Source organism: Mobula birostris, chromosome 24 (assembly GCF_030028105.1).
Source record: "Mobula birostris isolate sMobBir1 chromosome 24, sMobBir1.hap1, whole genome shotgun sequence".
Lineage (NCBI taxonomy): Eukaryota > Metazoa > Chordata > Chondrichthyes > Myliobatiformes > Myliobatidae > Mobula > Mobula birostris.
Genome location: NC_092393.1, coordinates 52,578,339 through 52,601,435, shown reverse-complemented (window position 1 = coordinate 52,601,435; position 23,097 = coordinate 52,578,339). Strand labels below are relative to the sequence as shown.

At 42.5% G+C, this 23,097-nt stretch overlaps 1 protein-coding gene across 3 annotated transcripts in view; it reads right to left on the bottom strand.

The window, feature by feature from the left end:
- The window catches only part of rptor (regulatory associated protein of MTOR, complex 1), a 491,598-nt gene extending 478,150 nt beyond the window's left edge, over positions 1 to 13,448 (bottom strand). For all 3 annotated transcript variants that reach the window (XM_072241994.1, XM_072241995.1, XM_072241996.1), the window contains exon 1: positions 13,078 to 13,448. In XM_072241994.1, coding sequence (XP_072098095.1) covers positions 13,078 to 13,230 — 153 coding nt within the window. In that variant the 5' untranslated portion in view covers positions 13,231 to 13,448. The remainder of the gene's footprint in view (positions 1 to 13,077) is intronic.
- Positions 13,449 to 23,097: the final 9,649 nt, after the last annotated feature.

Sequence of the window (23,097 nt, the reverse complement as noted above, 5' to 3'; positions counted from 1 at the left end):
AAGGAGTTTGTACGTTCTTCCCGTGACGACGTGGGTTTCCTCTGAGCGCTCTAGGTTTCCTCCCACAGTCCAAAGACTACTGTATCTCAATAAACAAATATCAGTCATTTCATCAACGTATGGTTTTGCTTTTATTCAGCAGGATCCAGAGAAAGTGACCAGGTATGCACAACTTCCAATAATATAGTCACAGACAGCTGCAGCTGCAAACAGGGCCATTCGCCCATTAATCCCCTTTTTTTTTTATTCTCACCACGTTTTTATTAACCCTCCTCCACCCACCACTCCATATTCTACCGTTACACACTGGAGATAATTTACAGTGACAATCACCTACTAAATCACATCTCAGTGGATGTGAGAGACCATGAAAACTCCACACAGGCAGCACCAAACAGGACGGGTTTGAACCCAGGCCTCTACCACTGAGGCTCAAGTTCGACGAGCTACTCCACTATGCTTTCTGATAACTTTGTTATCATTAAGTTTATTTTAAAATAGCAAAGTAACACATGAAACTACTGAGCTCAATGGTCAAAATTCACAGATAGCATTGTGAATATGCTAGGTCTTTTATAGCTTTAGATACCAAAATACCCTCCAGTTAATTTCTTAAGAAACCCAATGATATCATTCATAGAAATCGCAAAAGACAAGCAAGGAATTTGATCAATTGTGAATTCTCCAACCACAGTCTCTGTCCCTTTGTTCTTATATCCAACTGTATTTTAAACTATTGCACTGTCATATCTGGAAGAGTTTTCCTTTATTACGCTCAGAAAAACTTGCAGGTGAAAATCCAAAATGTCTTTTGGTTGAGCATTGATAGCCTTCCAAGGTAGCCTGCCAGGTCATCTCTTCCCTTCCCAACTGGAAACCTAATTGACAATTTGAAAGCTGAACACTAGCAATCAGCCTTGGCATATTTCTCCACACTAGTTCAATATCTCAAAGTCTTCTGTTCCATATTTGGAAGCATTTGCTGAGTGAAGGGAGGGTGGAAGATTAGAAATCACATTAGGACCACCCAGAGGCAGCCCTGGACAGAGCACCACTACTGTGAATGCCTGCAAGAAAATGAATCCCAGGGTAGTATATGGCAACATACACTCAGTGACCACTTTATTAGGGCATACCTGCTCATTAATTCAAATATCAAGTATCTAATCAGCCAATCACATGGCAGCAACGCAATGCATAAAAGCATGCAGACATGGTCAAGAGGTTCAGCTGTTGCTCAGACCAAACATCAGATTGGGGAAGTAATGTGATCTAAGTGACTTTGACCATGGAATGATTGTTGGTTCCAGACGGTGTGATTTGAGTATCTCTGAAACTGCTGGTCTCCTAGAGTTTTCACGCACAACAGTCTCTCGAGTTTACAGAGAATGGTACAAAAAACAAAAATTATCCAGTGAGCAGCAGTTCTGTAGGTGAAAACACCTTGCTAATGAGAGAGGTCAGAGGAAAATGGCCAGACAGGTTCAAGATGACAGGAAGGCGAAATAAACATGCAGTACAACAGTAGTGTGCAGAACAGCATCTCTAAATGCACAACACGTCAACTTTTTATCAGGTATGGGAGGTATAAACTTCGATATGAATGCTGAACCACGGGCTTTTGTACATGATTACTAAACTGATCTTTAAAATACACAAACAACAGGAATTCTGCAGATGCTGGAAACTCAAGCAACACACATCAAAGTTGCTGGTGAACGCAGCAGGCCAGGCAGCATCTGTAGGAAGAGGTGCAGTCGACGTTTCAGGCCGAGACATATGTCCATTCCTCATCCTACACTGATCAATCCTGAACTCCAGAAACCTGTGTCCCAGCATTCCTAATGCCCAGTATTTCTAGGATGCAAACAATGATGTTTCAGATTTATTTATCATATGTACATTAAAACACACATGAAATGCGTTGTTTACGTTAGCACACAACACACCCAAGGATGTGCTGGAGGCAGCACAGAAGTGGCGCCATACATTCTGGTGCCAATAGGTAGACAGTGCGTCCCAAACATATTTGGAAATGTCTTTATTACTTTTGCTGAAATCAAGGCAACATAAGAGCAATAGGAGTGTATTATGGTAGATATGGTGAAAACAAACCCTAATTTCTAATAATATACATGGAACAGTGAACAGAGTGCAATTTAAAGCCTAAGCAAGTTTACTTAAGTAAACAGTGTCTGCTTTTAGGTGAATTGTGCTCTGGCCACATATGTGGCAGCTTAAGAGCTTCATTATTCACAAATGGTTTCTGCAGCTACAGTTGCAAGTTTGTGAACCCGGTTTTCTGCATTAATTACTCATAAAATGTGATCTGACCTTCAGTCACAATAATGGACACACACAACCTGCCTAAACTAATAGCACACAAACAATTGTATGGTTCATGTCTTTATTGAACACACTGTTCAATCATTCACAGTCCAGGCTAGAAAAAGTATACAGGTGTCCCCTGCTTTACGAAACCTCACTGTTACCAAAAGACCTACATTAGTTACCTGTTTTCGCTAACAGAAGGTGTTTTCACTGCTATGAAAAAAGGCAGCGCGCGGAAAAAAGCAGTGCACACCCCGAGCAGCCACTCCTCCCCCGGAATGGCATTCTCGCCGGCATTGCTTCAACACGTGCCTGTGAGTTCTAAGGTATCGGAAAAGCCTAAAAGAGCTCGTTTTGGCTTGTGGAAGTTGACAAAGATGATGTTCAAGAGGTTTTGGCATCCCCTGACCAAGAACTGATAGATGAAGAGCTGATGCAACTGGAAGAAGAAAGGATAACAATCGAAACCGAATGCAGTAGCGAAAGTGAAGTCGTCCAGGAACTGAACCTGAAGCAACTGCATGAGATTTTCGCTGCAATCGACAACAATGATTGCAGAAAAGTACAACTTTAATTTTGAAAGGGTACGCCCGTTTAGGGCATATTTGCAAAATGGTTTGAGTGCTTACAAAGAATTTTATGATAGAAAAGTGCACGAGGCTAAGTAGTCAAGCATTCTGCCATTTTTCAAGCCTTCCACATCAGCCACAGCAGACGACGAATCTCGACCTTTGACATCAAGGCAGGCAGACATAGAAGATGATGACCTGCCTGCCCTAAAGGAAAGAGACGACGATGAGATGACACCCCCGTGTCCCACCACCCCAACCCCCAGACCGCGGACCGATACGTTGCCACGGAGAATGCAGCGGTCGCCGGGACGCACCCAACACATCTTTAAGAAAAAAGCCGAAATAAACAAGCTAATTAATTAGGTGCCGCCCGGCACGTAATTAATTAGCTTGTTTATTTCGGCTTTTTTCTTAAAGATGTGCTGGGTGTGTCCTGGTCACCGCTGTACCGCTGCATTCTTCACGGCAATGTATCGGTTGGTGGCCTGGAGGGTGGGGGCCACTGCACCACCTAACCTCCAACGACTCAGCCTAACACACCATCATCAGTGTGCTCGATTATTTCTACTTTATATAGGCTGTGTATTTATCATATCATTCCTGCTTTTACTATATGTTACTGTTATTTTAGGTTTTATGTGTTATTTGGCATGATTTGGTAGGTTATTTTTGGGTCTGCGAACGCTCACAAATTGTTCCTATATAAATTAATGGTAATTGCTTCTTCGCTTTACAACATTCCGGTTTACGAACCATTTCATAGGAACGCTCTACCTTCGGATGGCGGGGGAAACCTGTATAAACCTTTGCATTTAATAACACGTAGAACCTCCTTTAGCAGCAATAACCTCCACCAAATGTTTCCTGTAGCTGCTGATCAGACTTGCTCAACAACGAATGGGAATTTTAGACCGTTCCTCCATGCAGAACCGTTTCAGTTCGATATTTTTGGGATACCTTATATGAACAGCCTTCTTCAGGTCATGCTTCAGCATCTCATTTGGGTTAAAGTCTGGACTCAGACTTGGCCATTCCAGCACAAATTTTCTTCTGTTTAAACCATTCTGTTGTTGGATTTACTCTTGTGTATCGGATCGCTGCCTTGTTGCATCATCCAACTCCTATTAAGCTTCAGGTGATGGACTGCTATCCTGACAATTCTTCTGTAAAATGTCTTGATACAATTTTGAATTAATTGTTCCCTCGACGATTGCAAGCTGTCCAGGCCCTGAGGCAGCAAAGCAGCCCCACATCACACTCCTCCTTCCACCATGCTTCACAGTTGGGATGAAGTTTTGGTGTTGGTGTGTAGTACCCTTTTTTGTCCAAGCATAGCAGTGTGCACTTCTGCCAAAAAGTTCAATTTTTGTTTCATGTGTCCATAGAACACTGTCCCAGAAGCGCGGTGGAACATCCAGGTGGTCTTTTGCAAACTTGGGACGTGCAGCAAAGTGTTTTTTTTTTTGAAGAACAGTGGTTTCCTCTGAGGTGCCCTTCCATGAAAACCATCCTTGTTCAGTGTTTTTCTTATTGTGGACACACAAACAGAGACTCCAGCAAGTTCTAGAGATTTCTTAAGGTCTTTTATTGTTTCCCTTGGGTTCTTTGTCACCTCCATCAGCATTTCACTCTATACTCTTGGTGTGATCTTTGCAGGATGCCCACTCCTAAGGAGAGTAACAACAGTACCAATTTCCTCCATTTGTAGACAATTTCTCTTACCGTGGACTGATGAACACTTGGGTCTTTAGAAATGCTTTCGTAACCTTTTCCAATTTCATGCATCTCTACAATTCTTCTTCTAAGGCCCTCTGAAAGCTGTTTTGATCAAGGCATTGTGCACCTCAGAAGATCTTTCTTGAGAAGAGCACTCTGTCAGTAACCTGACTTTGCATGTCTTTCTTATAGGGCGGAGCACCTGTACAAACCACACCACCAATTATGGTGTGGTATTGTAGAAGGCATTACCCAGAGGTCCACATATTTTTTGAACCTAGACTGTGAACGATTAAACAATATGTTCAATAAAGAAATGAAAAGTACAATTGTTTGTGTGTTATTAGTTTAGGCAGATTGGATCTGTCTATTATTGTGACGTAGATGAAGATCAGACGACTTTTTATGAGTAATTAATATAAAAAAAACAGGTAATTGCAAAGGGTTCACGAACTTTTTTTTGTAACTGTAAATGCAACTTTGGTGTGTAACATATGAAACCACTGAACTCAACAGTCAAAATTCATTGATAGCATTGTGAATATGCTACATCATTCATAGCTTTTGGAAGATACCAAAATGCCCTCCATTTAATTTGGACAGAATGTAAGTAACATTCTATCTGCCTAAGCAATTGGCCACTGACCGCATACAAGCTTTGATAATAAATTTGTTTTAAATGTTAAGTAACAATAGATAGAGTTTATCACTTCTCAATCAACTACAAAGACAGTAAAATTCAACTTTAGTTATTTTTCATCCCAGACAAGTGCTTGAAAGAAGTAGAAATTCACTACAATCCCAATATGTTGCATAAGTATTAACACAGAGGAAGTGGAAAAAGTACACAAATCAGTGCAATTTGAAGGTATCAGAGTTATACAGCACTGAAAAAAGCCCTTTAAACTCAACTAGGCCATGTCCACCATGTTGTGTTCATATGCAATATACAACATAATTCTAATTCATCTGGATGCTGAATCTAAGCCTGCTTAAAATAGATGGTTAAGTAGGGAAAAAAAATAGCTGATTAGATACAAATTAGACTAAATTAGTTTTATTTCCACATGTACATTGAAACAGACAGGGAAATGTGACATTTGCATCAATGACCAACACATTCTGAGGACTGTACTGAGGCAGCCTGCAAGTGTTATCATGCTTCCAGTGCCAACATGTGCCCACAACTCACTAATCCTAACATCTTTGGATGTGAATAGAAGCAGGCACCCAGAAGAAACCCATGTGGTCACAGGGAGAAAGTACAAACTCCTTACAGGCAGCAATGGGAATTGAACCCTGATTGGTGACCGCTGGTGCTATAACGCATTGCTCTAACCACTGCGCTACTGTGTCACCCCATACAGGCAACAGATACAGGCTTATACAAGCAACACTTACATAGGCAATTGAATACACATGATAGATTAAACCTCAGCTTATTTGGAAAATGAATACTACACAAATTGAGCCTGATTCCATGTTAAACTTTCACAATGATTCTCCTAAAACCGGTGATAGATTTCCACCTAACATGCGCACACACACAATGCTAAAGGAACTCAGCAGGTCAGGCAGCATTCATCAGGAAGAGTCTCAGCCAGAAACGTTGACTGGTTACACTTTTCTACAGACGCTGCCTGACCTGCTGAGTTCCTCCAGTGTGCAGCGCTTGGATTTCCAGCATCTGCGGATTTTCTGTTACAGATTTCGACCTTCAAAACTGCAACAGTACAATAAATTTTCTTATTTCATATGAGCTAAATCCTACTTTAATGACACTTCTACTTTGACATTTTCCACTGCTTCACAATTGGCATGTTTGTAAGATATAATACTTCCTATTGCATTATATTGCTAATGCTGTAATTTGGTAGAAGTCACACAATTACAATAATTTGCCAAAAAAATGTTGAAAAGCAATTCTTTAATCATGTTGACAGGTGAAAATAAGACACAGTCAGAAAGTGCTACCCCAGAACAGGGACTCACAACTCTTAAAAAAGCAAATATCGAACTGAAACATGTGGCCCAAAGGTGAACTTGATAAAGTGTGTGACAGATAAAGCTAATCTTTATTCTCTAGAACTTCAAGAGTGCACTTAGTCTGAGAACTCAAAGCAGTTAGACAATCCCTTTTCCCAGCACTATCACAAACTACAACCACCTCCTAATTCAAAATCAAATCACACACAAGATGCTGATTGTGTGTCAAGTCACCCTTCACTAGAACAATACTCAAAATGTTATAACCCAAACAATATACAGTTTCAATGTAGACCCAAGACCAAATATGGCACTGCATTCACCTCCATGTTTTGCACATTACTCATTACTTCAGAGAGCATGCCAAGTGCCCTTTTCTTAGTGTCTTCTGTTGACTTTCAACAATCTGCATTTGCCCACAAAACCGCTAGAGATTGCAAATAAAACATGAAATAGCAGAGTTAGCTCTGCTAAAGAATCATAAGCAATGTTGACGTGGCTCCCTTCTCAGATTTCTGCAACCTGATTTCTCGGTCAAGCTTCTAGTTTAAGATGGCACTGGTGAAGCTCCACGACTAATTATCAGCAGTAAACAAAATGAAGGAAACAACTAAAGACTTCATTAATAAAACTTTCTGGTAAACAATCACCACAAATAGCCTGCAGCTTCCCTTTGGACATGGAGGTGATTTGATGTGGTAGAACCAAGGTGAGGCAGCGGGCCCATCACCACGAGCAAGGAAAGGTTCGAGGTTCGATCGATTTAAGTGCAGGGCCGAATTGGGAAAGTCGAGTCCAGGCCCAATTGAGGCAGTCAGGTCCAGGCCCCAAAGCATATCGAAGCAAACGGAACCCAATGTTTGTCCGATGATTTAACTGCTGGGCTGAAATGGAAAGGTCAAGTACAGGCCAAGTTGAGGCAACAGGATCCAGGCCCCAAAACATATCGCAGAAACAAAACCCCATGTTTGGATGACGATTAAAACACCAGGCCAGATTGAAAAGATCAGAGTGTCAGGGCCAAAGGCGAGGGCCTGGCTGGTTCAGCTCGCTGCTCTGTGACGTTTACTTGCCTCTGTGCTGAACTGAGGCCGTGACTTTGTATCTACCGACAGACTCTGTTTCCTGAACACCATTTGCTTGCTTTTATTGTTTGCATGATTTGTTTTTTCTCTCTGCACATTTGTTTTTTTCTAAAACAGGTTGTATCGTAGTTCTTTGTTTTGCGGCTGCCTGTAAGGAGATGAATCTTAAGGTTGTATAATGTACGTACTTTGATAATAAAGGTACTCTGAACTTTGAGATAAATTTCTAAACAATACTTCTCACTGAACACTTACATTGAACTATATCCAATGACTTTATATTTTGGGTACTTGGTGCTCTGTACTCTAGAGCGTAATAGCATGGAAACAGGACCTGTGGCCCACTGAGTCATCACCAATAATCAAATATTCATTTACAATAACCTCATGTTAATCCAGTTTTTTTTAAAATCTTATCAACTACTCCCATCTACACACTAGGGGTAATTTACAACAACCAGGTAACCTACCAACACATCTTTCAGATGCGAGAAGAAACCTGAGGAGCCACGTGAAACCTATATGGTCACAAAGAGAACATGCAAACTCCAGAGAGCACCCAAGAACAGGGTCTCTGGCACAGAGAAACAGAACCTCTAACGTGCTGCAACACTATGCCACCCTACTCTTCAAGTATCAAAAATTATTCCAAGGTTATGCTGCTGGCCACTTACACATTGAGATACTTATATCATACAACCACTGCAAGTGTATAAAAGCCTTACTGAACCACCACCACAAAAACCAAGTGATTTCCACAACAATACTGAGTTGCCATTCTTTAGAAATGTTGATTATTCAAAAATACACTTAATGCAAAATTATCATTAAAGTTGAAGACAAGGGTCTTTTTTAGAAGCCACAATTTGGCAGGTATATCATGATAAAATCTATAAAACTCCACTTATTTCAAAAATAAATATAAGGGCTGGTCAGAGGCTCGAAGTTTTTGGACGGACTTAGAGACGGCTGAGGTTGGGTGCTTCCAGGGTGCTGCATCGGCAAGTTTGTGGTGCTGGAGGTTCATGGCAGGGAGAGCTTCTCCCTTCTACCGTCTGTATGAGATGATGAGGCTATCGGGACTTTGAGACTTTTTTTTTACCGTGCCCATGGTCTGCTCTTTATCAAATTACGGATAGGTGTCCCCCGCTTTTTGAACGTCGCTTTACGAAACCTTACTGTTACAAAAGACCTACATTAGTTCCCTGTTTTCGCTAACAGATGTTTTCGCTGTTACGAAAAAAAGCAGTGCGCGATAAAAAAAAGCAGCGCGTGCCCTGAGCAGCTGCTCTCACCCAGATTCGGAACTGCATTCTAGCCGGCATTGCTTAAACACGTGCCTGTGAGCATCCGTTAGCAAGATGAGTTCTAAAGTATCAGAAAAGCCTAAAAGGGCGCCTAAGGGTGTTACACTTAGCGTAAAACTAGACATAATTAAGCGTTTGGATCGTGGTGAACGAAGTAAGGACAAAGTGAGTTTGGCTTGTGGAAGTTGACGAAGATGATGTTGACACGAGGAATTCTGCAGATGCTGGAAATTCAAGCAACCCACATCAAAGTCCTGACAAAGGGTCTCGGCCCGAAACGTCGACTGTACCTCTTCCTATAGTTGCTGCCTGGCCTGCTGTATTCACCAGCAACTTTGAAGATGATGTTGAAGAGGTTTTGGCATCCCATGACCAAGAACTGATAGATGAAGGGCTGATGCAATTGGAAGAGGAAAGGATAACAATCAAAACCGAATGTAGTAGCAAACGGACCAAAAGTGAAGTCGTCTAGGAACTGAATGTGAGGCCACTGCGTGAGATTTTCACTGCAATGATAAAGTACAACTTTAATTTTGAAAGGGTACATTGGTTTAGGACATATTTGCAGGATGGTTTGAGTGCTTACAAAGAACTGTATGATAGAAAAATGCAGGAGGCTAGCAGTCAAGCAAGCCTTCCACATCAGCCCCAGTAGACAACGAACCTCGACCTTCGACATCGAGGCAGGCAGACACAGAAGATGACCTGCCTGCCCTGATCGACGATGAGATGACACCCCAGTGTCCCACCACCCCAACCCCCAGGCCGCAGAGAATGCAGCGGTAGCCGGGACCCACCCAGCACATCTTTAAGAAAAAAGCCGAAATAAACAAGCTAATTAACCAGATTGCATCGCCTCTGATCTGGGCCGACATTCACATGCCAGGCGGCACCTAATTAATTAACTTGTTTATTTCGGCTTTTTTCTTAAAGATGTGCTGGGTGCGTCCCGGCTACCGCTGGACTGCTGCATTCTTCATAGATCGGTATCGGTTGGTGGCCCGGAGGGTGAGGACCACTGCACCACCCCAACCTCTGACGACTCAGCCTAACACACCATCATCAGAGTGCTCAATGTCTTCCCGGTTCCGGTAAGTGATACTACACTGTACATACATTATTTCTACTTTATATAGGCTGTGTATTTTTACGTGTTATTTGGTATGATTTGGCAGCTTCATAGCTTAAAGGTTACCGGAGAGAGTGTTTCTGCCGAGAGCGCTTCCGCGAGGTTTTCGCTACCGAGAACAGTGCAGCAATGATTGTGGAGAAGTATTTCTACTTTATATAGGCTGCGTATTTATCATCATTCCTCCTTTTACTATATGTTACTGTTATTTTAGGTTTTGTGTGTTATTTGGCATGATTTGGTAGGTTATTTTTGGGTCTGCAAACGCTCACAAATTTTTCCCATATAAATAAATGGTAATTGCTTCTTTGCTTTACGACATTGTGGCTTACGAACCGTTCCATAGGAACGCTCTACCTTCGGATGGCGGGGGAAACCTGTATTGCTTTGCACTGTTGTAACTATATGTTATAATTATGTGATTTTTGTCAGTTTTAGTCTTGGTCTGTCCTGTGTTTCTGTGCTATCATACCAGAGGAACATTGTATCATTTCTTAATGCATGCATAATCTAAATTAAAGGTCCAATCACAACCTAATTTAATCACAGTGAGGTAATTTTACAACCGACACCCAACGCACAAAAGGTTTAGGTCTAATATTAAACCTAGTCCATCAATATTTACAAGCTTGTTTGATTACACAAAAGGATCAATGTCAGATGATATAAGACAAAACTATTTGACATCAGAGCAGAATGAGGCCATTCACCCCATCAAATCTGCTCAACCATTCAATAATGTCTGCTTGTTTTTAAAACAATCCCCATTTTCGCACCCTCTCCCTGTAACCCTTAAACTCTCCCCACAGCCAATCAAGATCTCATAAATCTCTGACTTAAATATAACTAATTGCTTGATTTCCAGAGCTGTCTGTGGCAATGAATTCTACCGATTCACCACCTTCTGGCTGAGGAAATTCCTCTCCATCTCAATTTTGAAAGGACATCACTTTACTCTGAGGCTCTGCCCTCAGATCCTAGGCTCTGCTACAAATGGAAACATCCTATCTCCTCTCTATTCCAGCCTTTCAGTAGCCGGTAGGTCCTAATGTGATCACCCCTAATTTTTTTGAGTCCAGGCCCAAAGACAAAAAACATAGTTCAAACTTTAAATCCTTCGAACACTCTTCTGAACCTCCTCTGGAGCCTCTCCAAGGTTTTCCTGAGACGTGAAGTCCAAAATTGTTCACAATATTCCAAATGCAATCTGACTAATGCCTCATGAAGCCTCAGCAGTACTTCCTCAGACACCCAAGTCCCTCTGCCCTTCCAATTTCAGAATTCTAAATGTTCTAACGACACGCAGCACTGTAGATTATGGAAATCTGGAACAATACACAAAGATGCTGGAGGAACTCAGGGGGTCAGGAAGAACCTATGCAGGGAAATGGACAGTCAATGTTTCAAATCAAGACCCTTAACCTGGATTCTTTCAGTATTCAGTAGGTGACAAAATCCTACCTTCAGTAGGTGTCCTACAAAATCCTACCTTGGCGCCTCACAAAGGAGTGACACTGGCCGAACTTCAGCGAAGTACGGCCAAGATTCGTTCTCTGGCAGGTCTAACCTAGCCATGAAGGTGGTGTTCCATCAGCATACTATTAGACTAGATCTAGTAGTAGGATCGTGGCTAGCTAGGTCAAGGAGGTCAGCATGCCTTTGCTACTTTGTAGGTTCTGCCTCTTCAGGCAAAGGCTGCACCCAACGAGGACGCCGGCAGCAGGGCATCGGATGGTGTCTGTGGCAGATGAATCCAAAAGGGTCAATGGTACAGCCACCTTGGTGACATGCAGAGGAACCAGAGTGCTGGTCAACGGATGGCATCACTAGACTAGTTAGTCGTCACTGCTGGGCAGCTTCCTTATCCGCTAAGTTTGTTACAGTCCTGTGTACCACTGAGCATCTGATTTGGAAGCCCAGATAGACTGTATGGTGGGGGCATGACACCGTGTGTCTTATTACTGTGCAAGGCGTGTTAAAAAAAATCTCAGCACAGTCAACATCGAAATCGATGGACAGCCAAAGGGGTGTCAATGAGATCCTCTCTTCACCAGTCCAGATGAAGGATCTCAAACCGAAACATCGACTATCCATTTCCCTTCATAGATGGGGTGCCTGACCTACTGAGCCCTTCTAGTGCCTTTGTGCATTGCTTTAAATGTTACTTTTTAATTCAAAGCACATCTGTCCTTGTTCACTGCTCTAAAAGCAGAGCTGTAGGGATAGGATATGGGAAGTTTTACTGTAAGAGGCATATGGCATACTTGCCTGTATTAGTCAATGCACTGGGTTCAAGATTCAGAAAGTTACGTAACTTTATAAAACTCTGGTTCAGTCCAATCTGGAGTAATACATTCAGTTTTGGTCGTCCCATTACAGGAAGGATGTAGAGGATTTGGAGAGGGTGCAGAAGTGATTTATCAGCATGTTGCCTGGATTAAAGGACGTGCTAATAAGTGGTTGGACAAACTTGGTTTGTTTTCCCTGAGTGGTGGAATCTAAGGGAAAACCTGAGAGACGTTTACAGAATTATGAGAGGCATAGATATAGTAGACAGCCAGTATCTCTTTCCTGGGGTCAACATGACTAATACTACAGGGCAAGTATTTAAAGTGCGGGAGCAAATTCAAAGGAAATAAGAGGGGCAAATTTATATATATTTTTAAAAGAGAGCGGTGGGAGTCTAGAGTGCTCTGCCAGGGAGGCAAATACGTTAAGAGGCATAAATGTGCAGAGCATGAAGGAAGATAGGCATGGTGCAAGAAAAAGGGATTAGTGTAGTTAGGCATCTGATTACTAGTTCAATTAGTTGGGCACAACATAGTGGCCTGAAGGGCCTGTTCCTGTGCTATTTGGAGTCGACCTGCCCCGAAGTGAGTAACCTCCAGCTGGTCAGGGTCGGGAAGGGACGAAAGCCAGCTCACTGGAGCAAACGGAACGAGTTAACTTACCCGGTCCTTCATGCGCCAGCTCTGTGTGACCGCTTTGGAGCCCTCAATTTTCTCTGAGTGCCGCTTCTTCATGAAAGCCACGGGCAGGTTCCAGTCGGTCACGTCGCCGGGCTCTCCGCGCAGTACCTCTTCCAGCAGGCTCGCCCCGGCCATGCTGCCGGCGTCGAACCTGGCCCCGCTCGCTGCAAACGGGAGGCTCGCCCTGGCGGGCCGGGGAAGCGAGAACGCCTCCAGCTGAAGGTCGCGCAAGTGGGGGGAAGCCCTCCTGTCTCCGCCACCAACGGCTGCGATGAGAAGCGGGCGGCTCGCCGGCCCGCTCAGCTCACCCTGAAGGAGGACGCCATCTTCACCGAGACCAACAGCCACCGCGTCCCTACGGCAGCGCGAGTGGCTCAAACGCGCAACGACCTCCCGACTCCAGCAGGCTCACTACCACACCCCGCGGCAACCTTACCTGCGCTGCCCCGCAACCAGGCTACTTTATCTCGGAGGTTATTGTACTTTATCTAATACACTATTCCTAGTTAGTTAACGCTGACTAATCGGAATAAACAACATTATATTGCGTATACCAACACTGTTGCGCAATTACAACGGACGTTTCTGTTCTAAATGTGTTCTTTCCAATATTGATAATTATGTGTTTCTCATGAATATTGTACCTTTATGCCTGTGATGCTGCTGCAACTGTTTTTCCTTGTGCATGTGTATTATATGCACTTGAGCACATGACAATAAACTCATAAAGTCAAAAGTACGACAGAAACAGGCTCTTCAGCCCATCTAGTACATGGCGAGCCATTTAATCTGCCAACTCAAATGGACCTGCATCGGAACCATAGCCCTCCATCCCTCCTACCATCCATGTGCCTGTCGTCGAAATCGAGTTTGCATGCTCCACCTGCACAGGCAGCTCATTCCACACTCATATGACCCTCCAAGTGAAGAAGTTTCCCCTCTTGTTCCCCTTAAACTTTTCATGTAACACGCACGGATTGCTGGGGCAACTCAGGCAGCACCTATGGAGAGGCATAAAGAGTCGGCACCTGGGGCAGAGATCATTCGTCAGGACTCCTCCAGCATGTTGTGTGTCTTATTCCAGGTTTCCAGCATCTGCAGAATCTCCTGTGTTTACAATGAACTCAGTTGTTTAACTATGCCTACATTTTAGGTGATTAGTCAAAGATCATGTATTAAGTACATTTACACAAACTCTATTTACTATACAGGCTCAGTCAATTTTTACTGTTGCGTTAAATCATTCTGAAGGAGAACCTGTATTTCTTTAGCACCCTCCACAACTGAGAATATCCTAACATGTTTCGCAACCAGTGAACTATGAGTCCGTCATTGTATGAAAACTGACAGTAATTTTTACACAAGTTCCCACAGTCTGGATGGTCTCTCTGGGTGATGCCAGGAAAATGATGGCTAGGAGCACTATCCCTTCTTGGAAAGATCACTGGACCTTTTGTTTCCACATTGGAGATTAGAAAGCGACTTGGTTCAATGTTACATGCAAAAGACAGCACGGAGTAGCACTCCATCACTATGACAGTGGAGTATCTGCCTGGATTATGTGCTCAAGTCTCTCAGTGAGATTTGAGCCAACAAATTTATAACTCAAGGTTAAAGCGACACAAAGTCAATGTTGGCAAAATGTCATAAAACCATAAAACAAGGGATCAGAATTCTGCCATTCGTCCCATTGAGACTTCTCTGCCATTCCATGATATAACCATATAACAATTACAGCACGGAAACAGGCCATCTCGGCCCCTCTAGTCCATGCCGAACTCTTACTCTCACCTAGTCCCACCGACCTGCATTCAGCCCATAACCCTCCATTCCTTTCCTGCCCATATATCTATCCAATTAAACTTTAAACGACAACATCGAACCTGCCTCAACCAGTTCTGCTGGAAGCTCGTTCCACACAGCTACCACTCTCTGAGTAAAAAAGTTTACTTGACTTTACTTGTTGAACAAGACCTAACTTGTTCAACCTTTCTCTGTAACTTAGGAGATGAAACCCAGGCAACATTGTAGTAAACCTCCTCTGTACTCGGTGACCAGAACTGTACAGAATACTCCAAATTTGGCCTTACCAATGCCTTATCCAATTTCAACATTACATCCCAATTCTTAAACTCAATGCTCTGATTAATAAAGGCCAGCATACCAAAAGCTTTCTTCACCACCCTATCCACATGAGATTCCATCTTCAGGGAACTATGCACCATAATTCCTAGATCCCTCTGTTCTACTGCATTCTTCAATGCCCTACCATTTACCATGTATGTCCTATTTTGATTAGTCCTACCAAAATGTAGCACCTCACATTTATCAGCATTAAACTCCATCTGCCATCTTTCAGCCCACTCTTCTAACTGGCCTAAAATCTTTCTGCAAGCTTTGAAAACCTACTTCATTATCCACAACTCCACCTATCTCAGTATCATCTGCATACTTACTAATCCAATTTACTACCCCATCATCCAGATCATTAATATATATGACAACATTGGACCCAGTACAGATTCCTGAGGCACACCACTACACACCGTCCTCCAATCTGACATACAGTTATCCCTCTCAATCCCATTCTCCTGTCTTCTCCCAGTAACCTTTGACATCCTTACTAATTAAGAACTAGATCAACCTCTGCTTTGAATATGCCCAATGACTTGGCCTCCACAGCTATTTGTGACAATGAATTCCACAGATTCACAATCCTCTGGCTAAAGAAAATTCTCATCTCTGTACCAAAAGGATGTCCCTGCATTCTAAGGCTGTGTCATCTGGTCTTAGGTTCACCTGCAATAGGAACTATCCTCTCCGCGTCCACTCTGTCTCGGTCTTTCAATATTCTGTAGGTTTCAAAGAGATCCACCCTCGTTCTTCTAAATTCCAGTGAATATAGGTCCAGAGCCATCAAACACTCCTTATTCATTAACCTTTTCATTCCTGGGATCATTCTTGTGAACCTCCTCTGCACCATCTCCAATGCCAGCCCATCTTTTCTTAGATAAGGGGCCCAAAACTGCTCACAGTATTCTAGATGCAGTCTGACCAATGCTTCATAAAACCTTGGGCTTTGTAGGGAGCAGAGTGTTTGGAACTTAGGTCAGGTGTAATTCCTTTACACAGAGGTTGGTGAATATTTGGAATTCTCACCTCTGGTGGACTGTGGAGCCTCAAGAACTGAGTTAGTCCAAGAAATAGATCAATATAACTGGCATGTAAGTGCTATCACAAAGAAGGGATGGCAGTGTTTCTACTTTCACAGCAGCAGATTCGGCATGATATCTGAAACTTTGACAAATTTCTACAGATGAGTATTCTGATTGGTTGCATCACAACCTGGTATGGAAACAGCATTGCCCAACAATGGAAAATTCTTCAACAAATAATAGATATAGCCCAGTTTATCACAGACAAAGTCCCCCCTACCTCTGAGCTCATCTACAAGGACACTGCCACAAAAAAAGCAGCATCCATCATTCCCCATATTACAGCTCTCTTCTCACTGCTGCCATCGGGAAGGAGGTACAGGAACCCTGGGTCCCACACCACCAGGTTCAGGAACAGTTATTACTCCTCAACCCTCAAGCTCTCAGAACAACATCAATAACTTCACTCACTACAACTGAACTAATTCCACAACCTATGGACTTCCTTTCAAAGACTCCAGAACTCAAGTTCCTGGTATTATTTATTTATTTATTGATCCATTTATTTATGTATTTATCTATTTATTTACTTACTTATCATTTATTTGTTTGCTTGTTACTATTTGCACAGTTTGTTTTCTTTTGCACATTGGTTGTTTGTCAAACTTTAGAATAGAATAGAACTTGCTCAAGACAACGAGATTGCAGTGCCTCTACAGTCTGTGCAAAACAGATATTTACAATACATGTGGTACAGTTTAATTAAAAATATTCCCATATTTACATGCAATAAGTGACTTCAATAGTTCATTACACTCAAAGGCCATTGACAAGCTGGGGAGTAGCATTATTCAGCTCCATAACAGCCCTCGGGAAGAAGCTGTTTTTCATTCTTACTAAGATGTTTCTGTATCTCATACCTGATGGCAGAAGATGAAACTGACAGTGTCTGGGATGGGATGAATCTTTAATGATATTATGAGCCTACTATGGGCCTAGAGAGTCGTAGATTGTCCCCAGGTTGAGTCCCAGTGACTCGTATGGCCATCCTAATCATCCACGTAGTTTTTCATTAATTCTTTTGCACTTCTTTGTTTTACTGTGAATGCCTGCAAGCAAATATACCTCAAGGTAGTATATGGTGAAATATTGTTACTTAATATATTTACTTTGAGCTTTGAACAGCGACTAGATTTGTGCATCCAAACAAAATGAACCAAGTGAAGAGAAGTGGCACTCAAACAAAAGTTCAGTCACAATGTTAATCCACAGTGAATCAGTCTTGAAACAGACTATTTCATCTCCTCTTTTGAAAGCGTGACTTCCAGTGTTCCAATGATTAGAGTTGTGAATGATCAAAAGGCCAGAAATAGAGGAGTGCTTAAAACCAGCCGGGCACATACCAATCTAATGCTATCTGTAAGGAGTCTGCATGTTCTCCCTGTGACTGTGTAGGTTTTCTCCAGGTGCTCCAGTTTCCTCTCACTTTCCAAAGACGTACGGGTTACTAGGTCAATTAGTCATATGGTTGTAATTGGGAGGCAAGGGCCTTTTGAGCCAAAGGACCTGTTAAGGTGCTGTATCTCTAAGTAAATAAATAGTCTGTTTTAGAATGTTCTTTAGGGATCATGACTTCCTACTACCTGCTGAAACACACTGGTCCACATAAAAAAGGGTCAATCAGAGCCCCCAGCATCACTTTGGATCTTAATGGTACACACATTTTTACATATATCACATTTGTCATTCCTTGCCTGTTATGGTGCTGACTTTAGAGGCAGCAATGAATGTCCCCTATCTCTGTATGTCCTTGGCCATCTTATCTACCATACCCGGAGGTAAGGTTCAAGATCCTCATTTCTGCCTCTAAGGTACGGCATTGAGTTCTCTTTCATATCCTGCGTTTCCTCTGCTGTTCAGGGGTCCAGTGAAGTGCTGTCCTGATGATGGAGTTGGCCTCTCTTCTCATCACGTGCCCAATCCACCTCCAACGTTTCTTCATGATGATTGTGACTATGTCCTCTTGGAGACACTGAAGGAGTGAGGCATGGTTGACTAGAAAATTCAGAGGATCTTCTGGGAGATCATGGTGTGGAATGATGACAGCTTAGCCAAGGTGCTGTCTGCCATGCACCAGCATTCTGGCCCGCACAAGACTGTGGACAGAACAGAGCTCTGGTACAGCTTCTCCTGCTGTAGACTTATTGATTATACAGTGATGAATATCTATTGGTTGCTTTGGAAAGTAGTCCCTCAAGGTTGGCGTGTTGCTACTACATTATTAGTGTGTCATGTGGCTGTATCTACTGCATTGTTTGAATGTTGCAGATAAACCATAAGACCATAAAACCATAAGCTATAGGAGCAGAATTGGGCCATTTGGCCCATTGAGTCTGTTCCGCCATTTCATCATGGCTGATCCAATTTTCCTTTCAGCTTCTATCTCCTGCCTTTTCCACATATCCCTTCATGCACTGACAAATCAAGAATCTACCAACCTCTTCCTTAAATATACATAAAGACTTGGCCTCCACAGCTGCCTGTGGCAAAGAATTCCATAGATTCAGCATTCTTGCTGAAGAAATTCCTCCTCATCTCCGTTCTAAAAAGATGCCCCTCTGGTCTTTGACCCTCCCACAATAGGAAGCATCTTTTCCACATCCACTCTATCAAAGCCTTTTACCATTCAGTAGGTCTCAATGAGGTCACCCCTCATTCTTATGAATTCCAGTGAATACAGGCCCAGAGCCATAAAGTGTTCTTTATATGACAACCCATTCAATCCTGGAATCATTTTATAAACCTCCTTTGAACCTCCTCCAACCTCAGCACATCCCTTCAAAGATAAGTGGGTAAAAACTGCTCACAATACTCTAACTGAGGCCTCACCAGTGCTTTATAAAGTCTCAACATTACATCCTTGCTTTTATATTCTAGTCTTCTTGAATTTACCTTTCTCACAACAGACTCAACCTGCAAATTTATCTTTAGGGACTCCTGTACAAGCCCCTACGAGCCTCTGTTTTTGTATTTTCTCTCCATTTACAAACTACTCAACCCTTTTATTTCTTCTGCCGAAGTGCATGACCATTCACTTCCTGAGACTGTATTCCATCTGCCATGTATTTGACCATTCTCCTATCTGTCTTAGTTCTTCTGCAGCCTCTCTACTTCCTCAAAACTACCTGCCCCTCTACCTATCTTCATATCGTCTGCAAACTTTGCAACAACTATCAATTCTTTCATCCAGATCACTGACATATAATGTAAAAAATAATCGGTCCCAACACGGACCCCTGCGGAATACCACTACTTACTGGCAGCCAACCAGAAAAGGCTCCCTTTATTCCAACCTTTTGCCTCCTGTCAATCAGCCACTGCTTTAGCCATGCTAGAATCTTTCCTCTAATACCACAGGCTCGTAGCTTGTTAAGCAGCCTCACGTGTGGCACCTTGTCAAAGGCCTTCTGAAAATCCAAGTACATAATACCAACCAATTCTCTTTTGTCTCCCCTGCTCGTTACTTCAAAGAATTCCAACAGATTTGTCAGGCAAGATTTTCTCTTGAGGAAACCATGCTGACTATGGCCTATTTTATCATGTGCCTCCAAGTACCCTGAGACCCCATCCTTAATAATTGACTCCAACTTCCTCCCTACTATTGAGTTCAGACTAACTGACCTATAGTTTCCTTTCTTCTGCCTCTCTCTCTTCTTGAAGAGTAGAGTGACATTTGTAATTTTCCAATCTTCTGGAACCATTCCAGAGTTTAGTGATTCTTGAAAGATTATTACTAATGCCTCCATGATCTCTACCTCATGATATCTACCTTCAGACCTTTCCGTTTCGCAAGAACCTTCTCTTTAGTTTTGGTAGCTTCACCCACTTCATGACCACTGACACCTGGAACTTCTATCATATTGCTAGTGTCTACCACAGTGAAGATTGATGCAAAATACTTATTCAGTTCGCCTGCCATTTCATTGTCCCCTATTACTACTCTCCAGCATCGTTTTCCAATGGTCTGATATCCACTCTTGCACCTCTTTTACACTTTATGTATCTGAAGAAACTTTTGGTTTCCTCTTTAATGTTATTGGCTAGCTTGCTTTCATATTTCATCTTACCTTCTTAATAATTTTTTTAGTTGCTTTCAGTTGGTTTTTAAAAGCTTCCCAATCCTCTAACTTCCCACTAAAACTTCCTCCAATATAAGCCCTCTCTTTGGCTTTAATGTTGGCTTTGACTTCTCTTGTTAGCCACAGTTGTGTCATCTTTCCTTTAGAATAGTTTTTCCTCTTTGGGATGTATATATCCTGTGCCTTCCAAATTGCTTCCAGAAATTCTAGCCATTGCTGCTCTGCCTTCATCCCTGCCAGTGTTATTTTCCAATCAATTCTGGCCAACTCCTCTCTCGTGCCTCTGCAATTGAATTCACCCTGTAATTTCAGGGTGAAATCAATCATATTATTATCATTTCCCCTAAGTGTTCTTTTACCTTAAGCTCTCTAATCATTTCTGGTTCATTGCACAACACAGCTGATCCCCTAGTTGGCTCAACTATGAGCTACCCTAAAAAGTTATCTTGTCGGCATCCGAGAAATTTCCCTCCTGGAATCCAGCACCAACTTGATTTTCCCAATCTACCTGCATATTGAAATCCCCCATGACTATTGTAACATTGCCTTTTTGGCATGGATTTTCTATCTCCCATTGTTATTTGTAGACCACATCCTTACTACTGTTCAGGGCTCCATATACAACTCCCATCAAGGTCTTTTTACCCTTACAATTCCTTAGCCTTGTCCACAACGATTCAGCACCTTCCAACTCTATGTCACCTCTTCCTAATGTTTTGATTTCATTTTTAACTATCAGAACAACACCACCCTCACTGCCTTCCTGCACATCCTTTCAATACAATGTGTATCCTTGGATATTAAGCTTCCAGCTATAATCTTCTTTCAGCCATGATTCAGTGATGCCTACAACATCATACCTGCCAATCTGCAACTGTGCTGCAAGTTCACCTACCTTATTCTGTATACTGCGCACATTTAAATTTAACACCTTATGTCCTGTGTTCATCTTTTTGATTGTGTCCACCTTTCATTCTTTCATGTTGCAACTCATCCTTTTGACTGCAATTCTTCCCTATCAGCACCCTCTCCTCACTACACATTGCCTCTGTTTGTAAACCAGCTTCCTCAGCTTCAGCCCTATCATCCACCTTCCCTACAACACTTCTCCAATTCACATATACACAGCACAGTTAAGATCAGACTCCATGGCAAACATTTCTGTTAACTTGATCCGCTGTGTCTTGGTGACTAGTGTGCAGCTCAACAAAAGAAGATAAGAACTCTCAAATACATGACATATTGTATGTGAAGAATGAAAAAGGCTTGATGTTTACGATCAATCATGGTTGTGTAACATGAGGATAAAAGTATAAAGTGATAAAGGAGAAGTACATGGTCACAATACTGTTCTTCAAGTGGAGCAGTCAGTTCTTGGAACAATCTTTTAGATGGGACACCAGAACAAGGGAACATAGCTTCAAGATTCAGGGGAATACATTTCAAGATTCAAGATTGTTCAATGTCATTTCCTGTACACCAGTGTAAAGGAGAACAAAACAATTGTTACTCCAGATCGGATGCAGCACCAAAAAAACACAATAAGATAAAGAATACAATAATAGAAAAACACAATAAATATAAATACGTAAGATAGCTTAAATGCAGAGATTGATGGTATGTCCTTAAAGTGATGCTAGGCACAGGAGTGCCTGACAGGCAGGAAAGTAGTGGTGCTTGGGGATGTGGTGGGTTGGGTTAGTGGGTGGATGTATTCATCAATCTTACTGCTTGGGGGACGTAACTGTTTTTAAGCCTGATGGTCCTGGTGTGGATGTTACGTAGCCTCCTTTCTGATGGGAGGGAGACAAACAGTCCTTGGGCAGGGTGGGTGGAATCCTTTATGATGTGACTGGCCCTTTCCCAGCACCTCCCTGCGTATATGTTCTTGATGGCGGGCAGGCTGGCGCATCAGGCAGTTTCGACTACCCATTGTAGAGCCTTCTTATCCGCCGCAGTGCAGTTTCCACACCGTGCGGCAGTTATGCAGCATGCGAGGCTGCTGTCTACTGTGCATTTGCACAAGGACTTGAGTACAGATATGCATAGCCCAGATTCCTTCAGCCTCCTCAGAAAGTAGAGGCATTGGTAAGTTTTCTTGATAGTGTAGGATGTGTTCTGGGACGGTGAGAGTATCCACTGCTCTGCCGCTGATGTAAAGAGGAGTGCGAGTGGTGTGAGTTCTGTTGAAGTCAATATCCATCTCCCTTGTCTTGTTGATATTAAGGAAGAGATTATTTGCCTGGCAGCAGGTCTTGAGCTTTTCCGCCTCCTCTCTGTAGGCTGTCTCATTATAGGACAGAGAGGACAAGAAACTGCTTCACCCAGAGAATAGTGAATCTGTGGAATTCTCTCTCCAGGGAAGGAATAGAGGTTACCTCATTAAATATTTTTTTTTGACACAGTTAGATATATTTTTCCATAGAAGGAGAATCAAGGGGTTATGGGGGAAAGACAGGTGGTGGAGCTGAACCAACAGCCAGATCAGCCATGATCTTATTGAATGGCAGAGCAGGTTCAATGGGGGGGGAGAGGCGGTAGTGATGGCTTATTCCTGCTCCTATTTCTTATGTTCTTATGCTGAATTCACACAAGAGGGCTATGTGCTACAATGAGAGAACCCTGGATCCTTAAAGTAGACTGAGTGGCTACTGCATTTGTCTTTGTGAAGCTAGTCTTGAAATAAGAAAGAAAATCATTCATTAAAG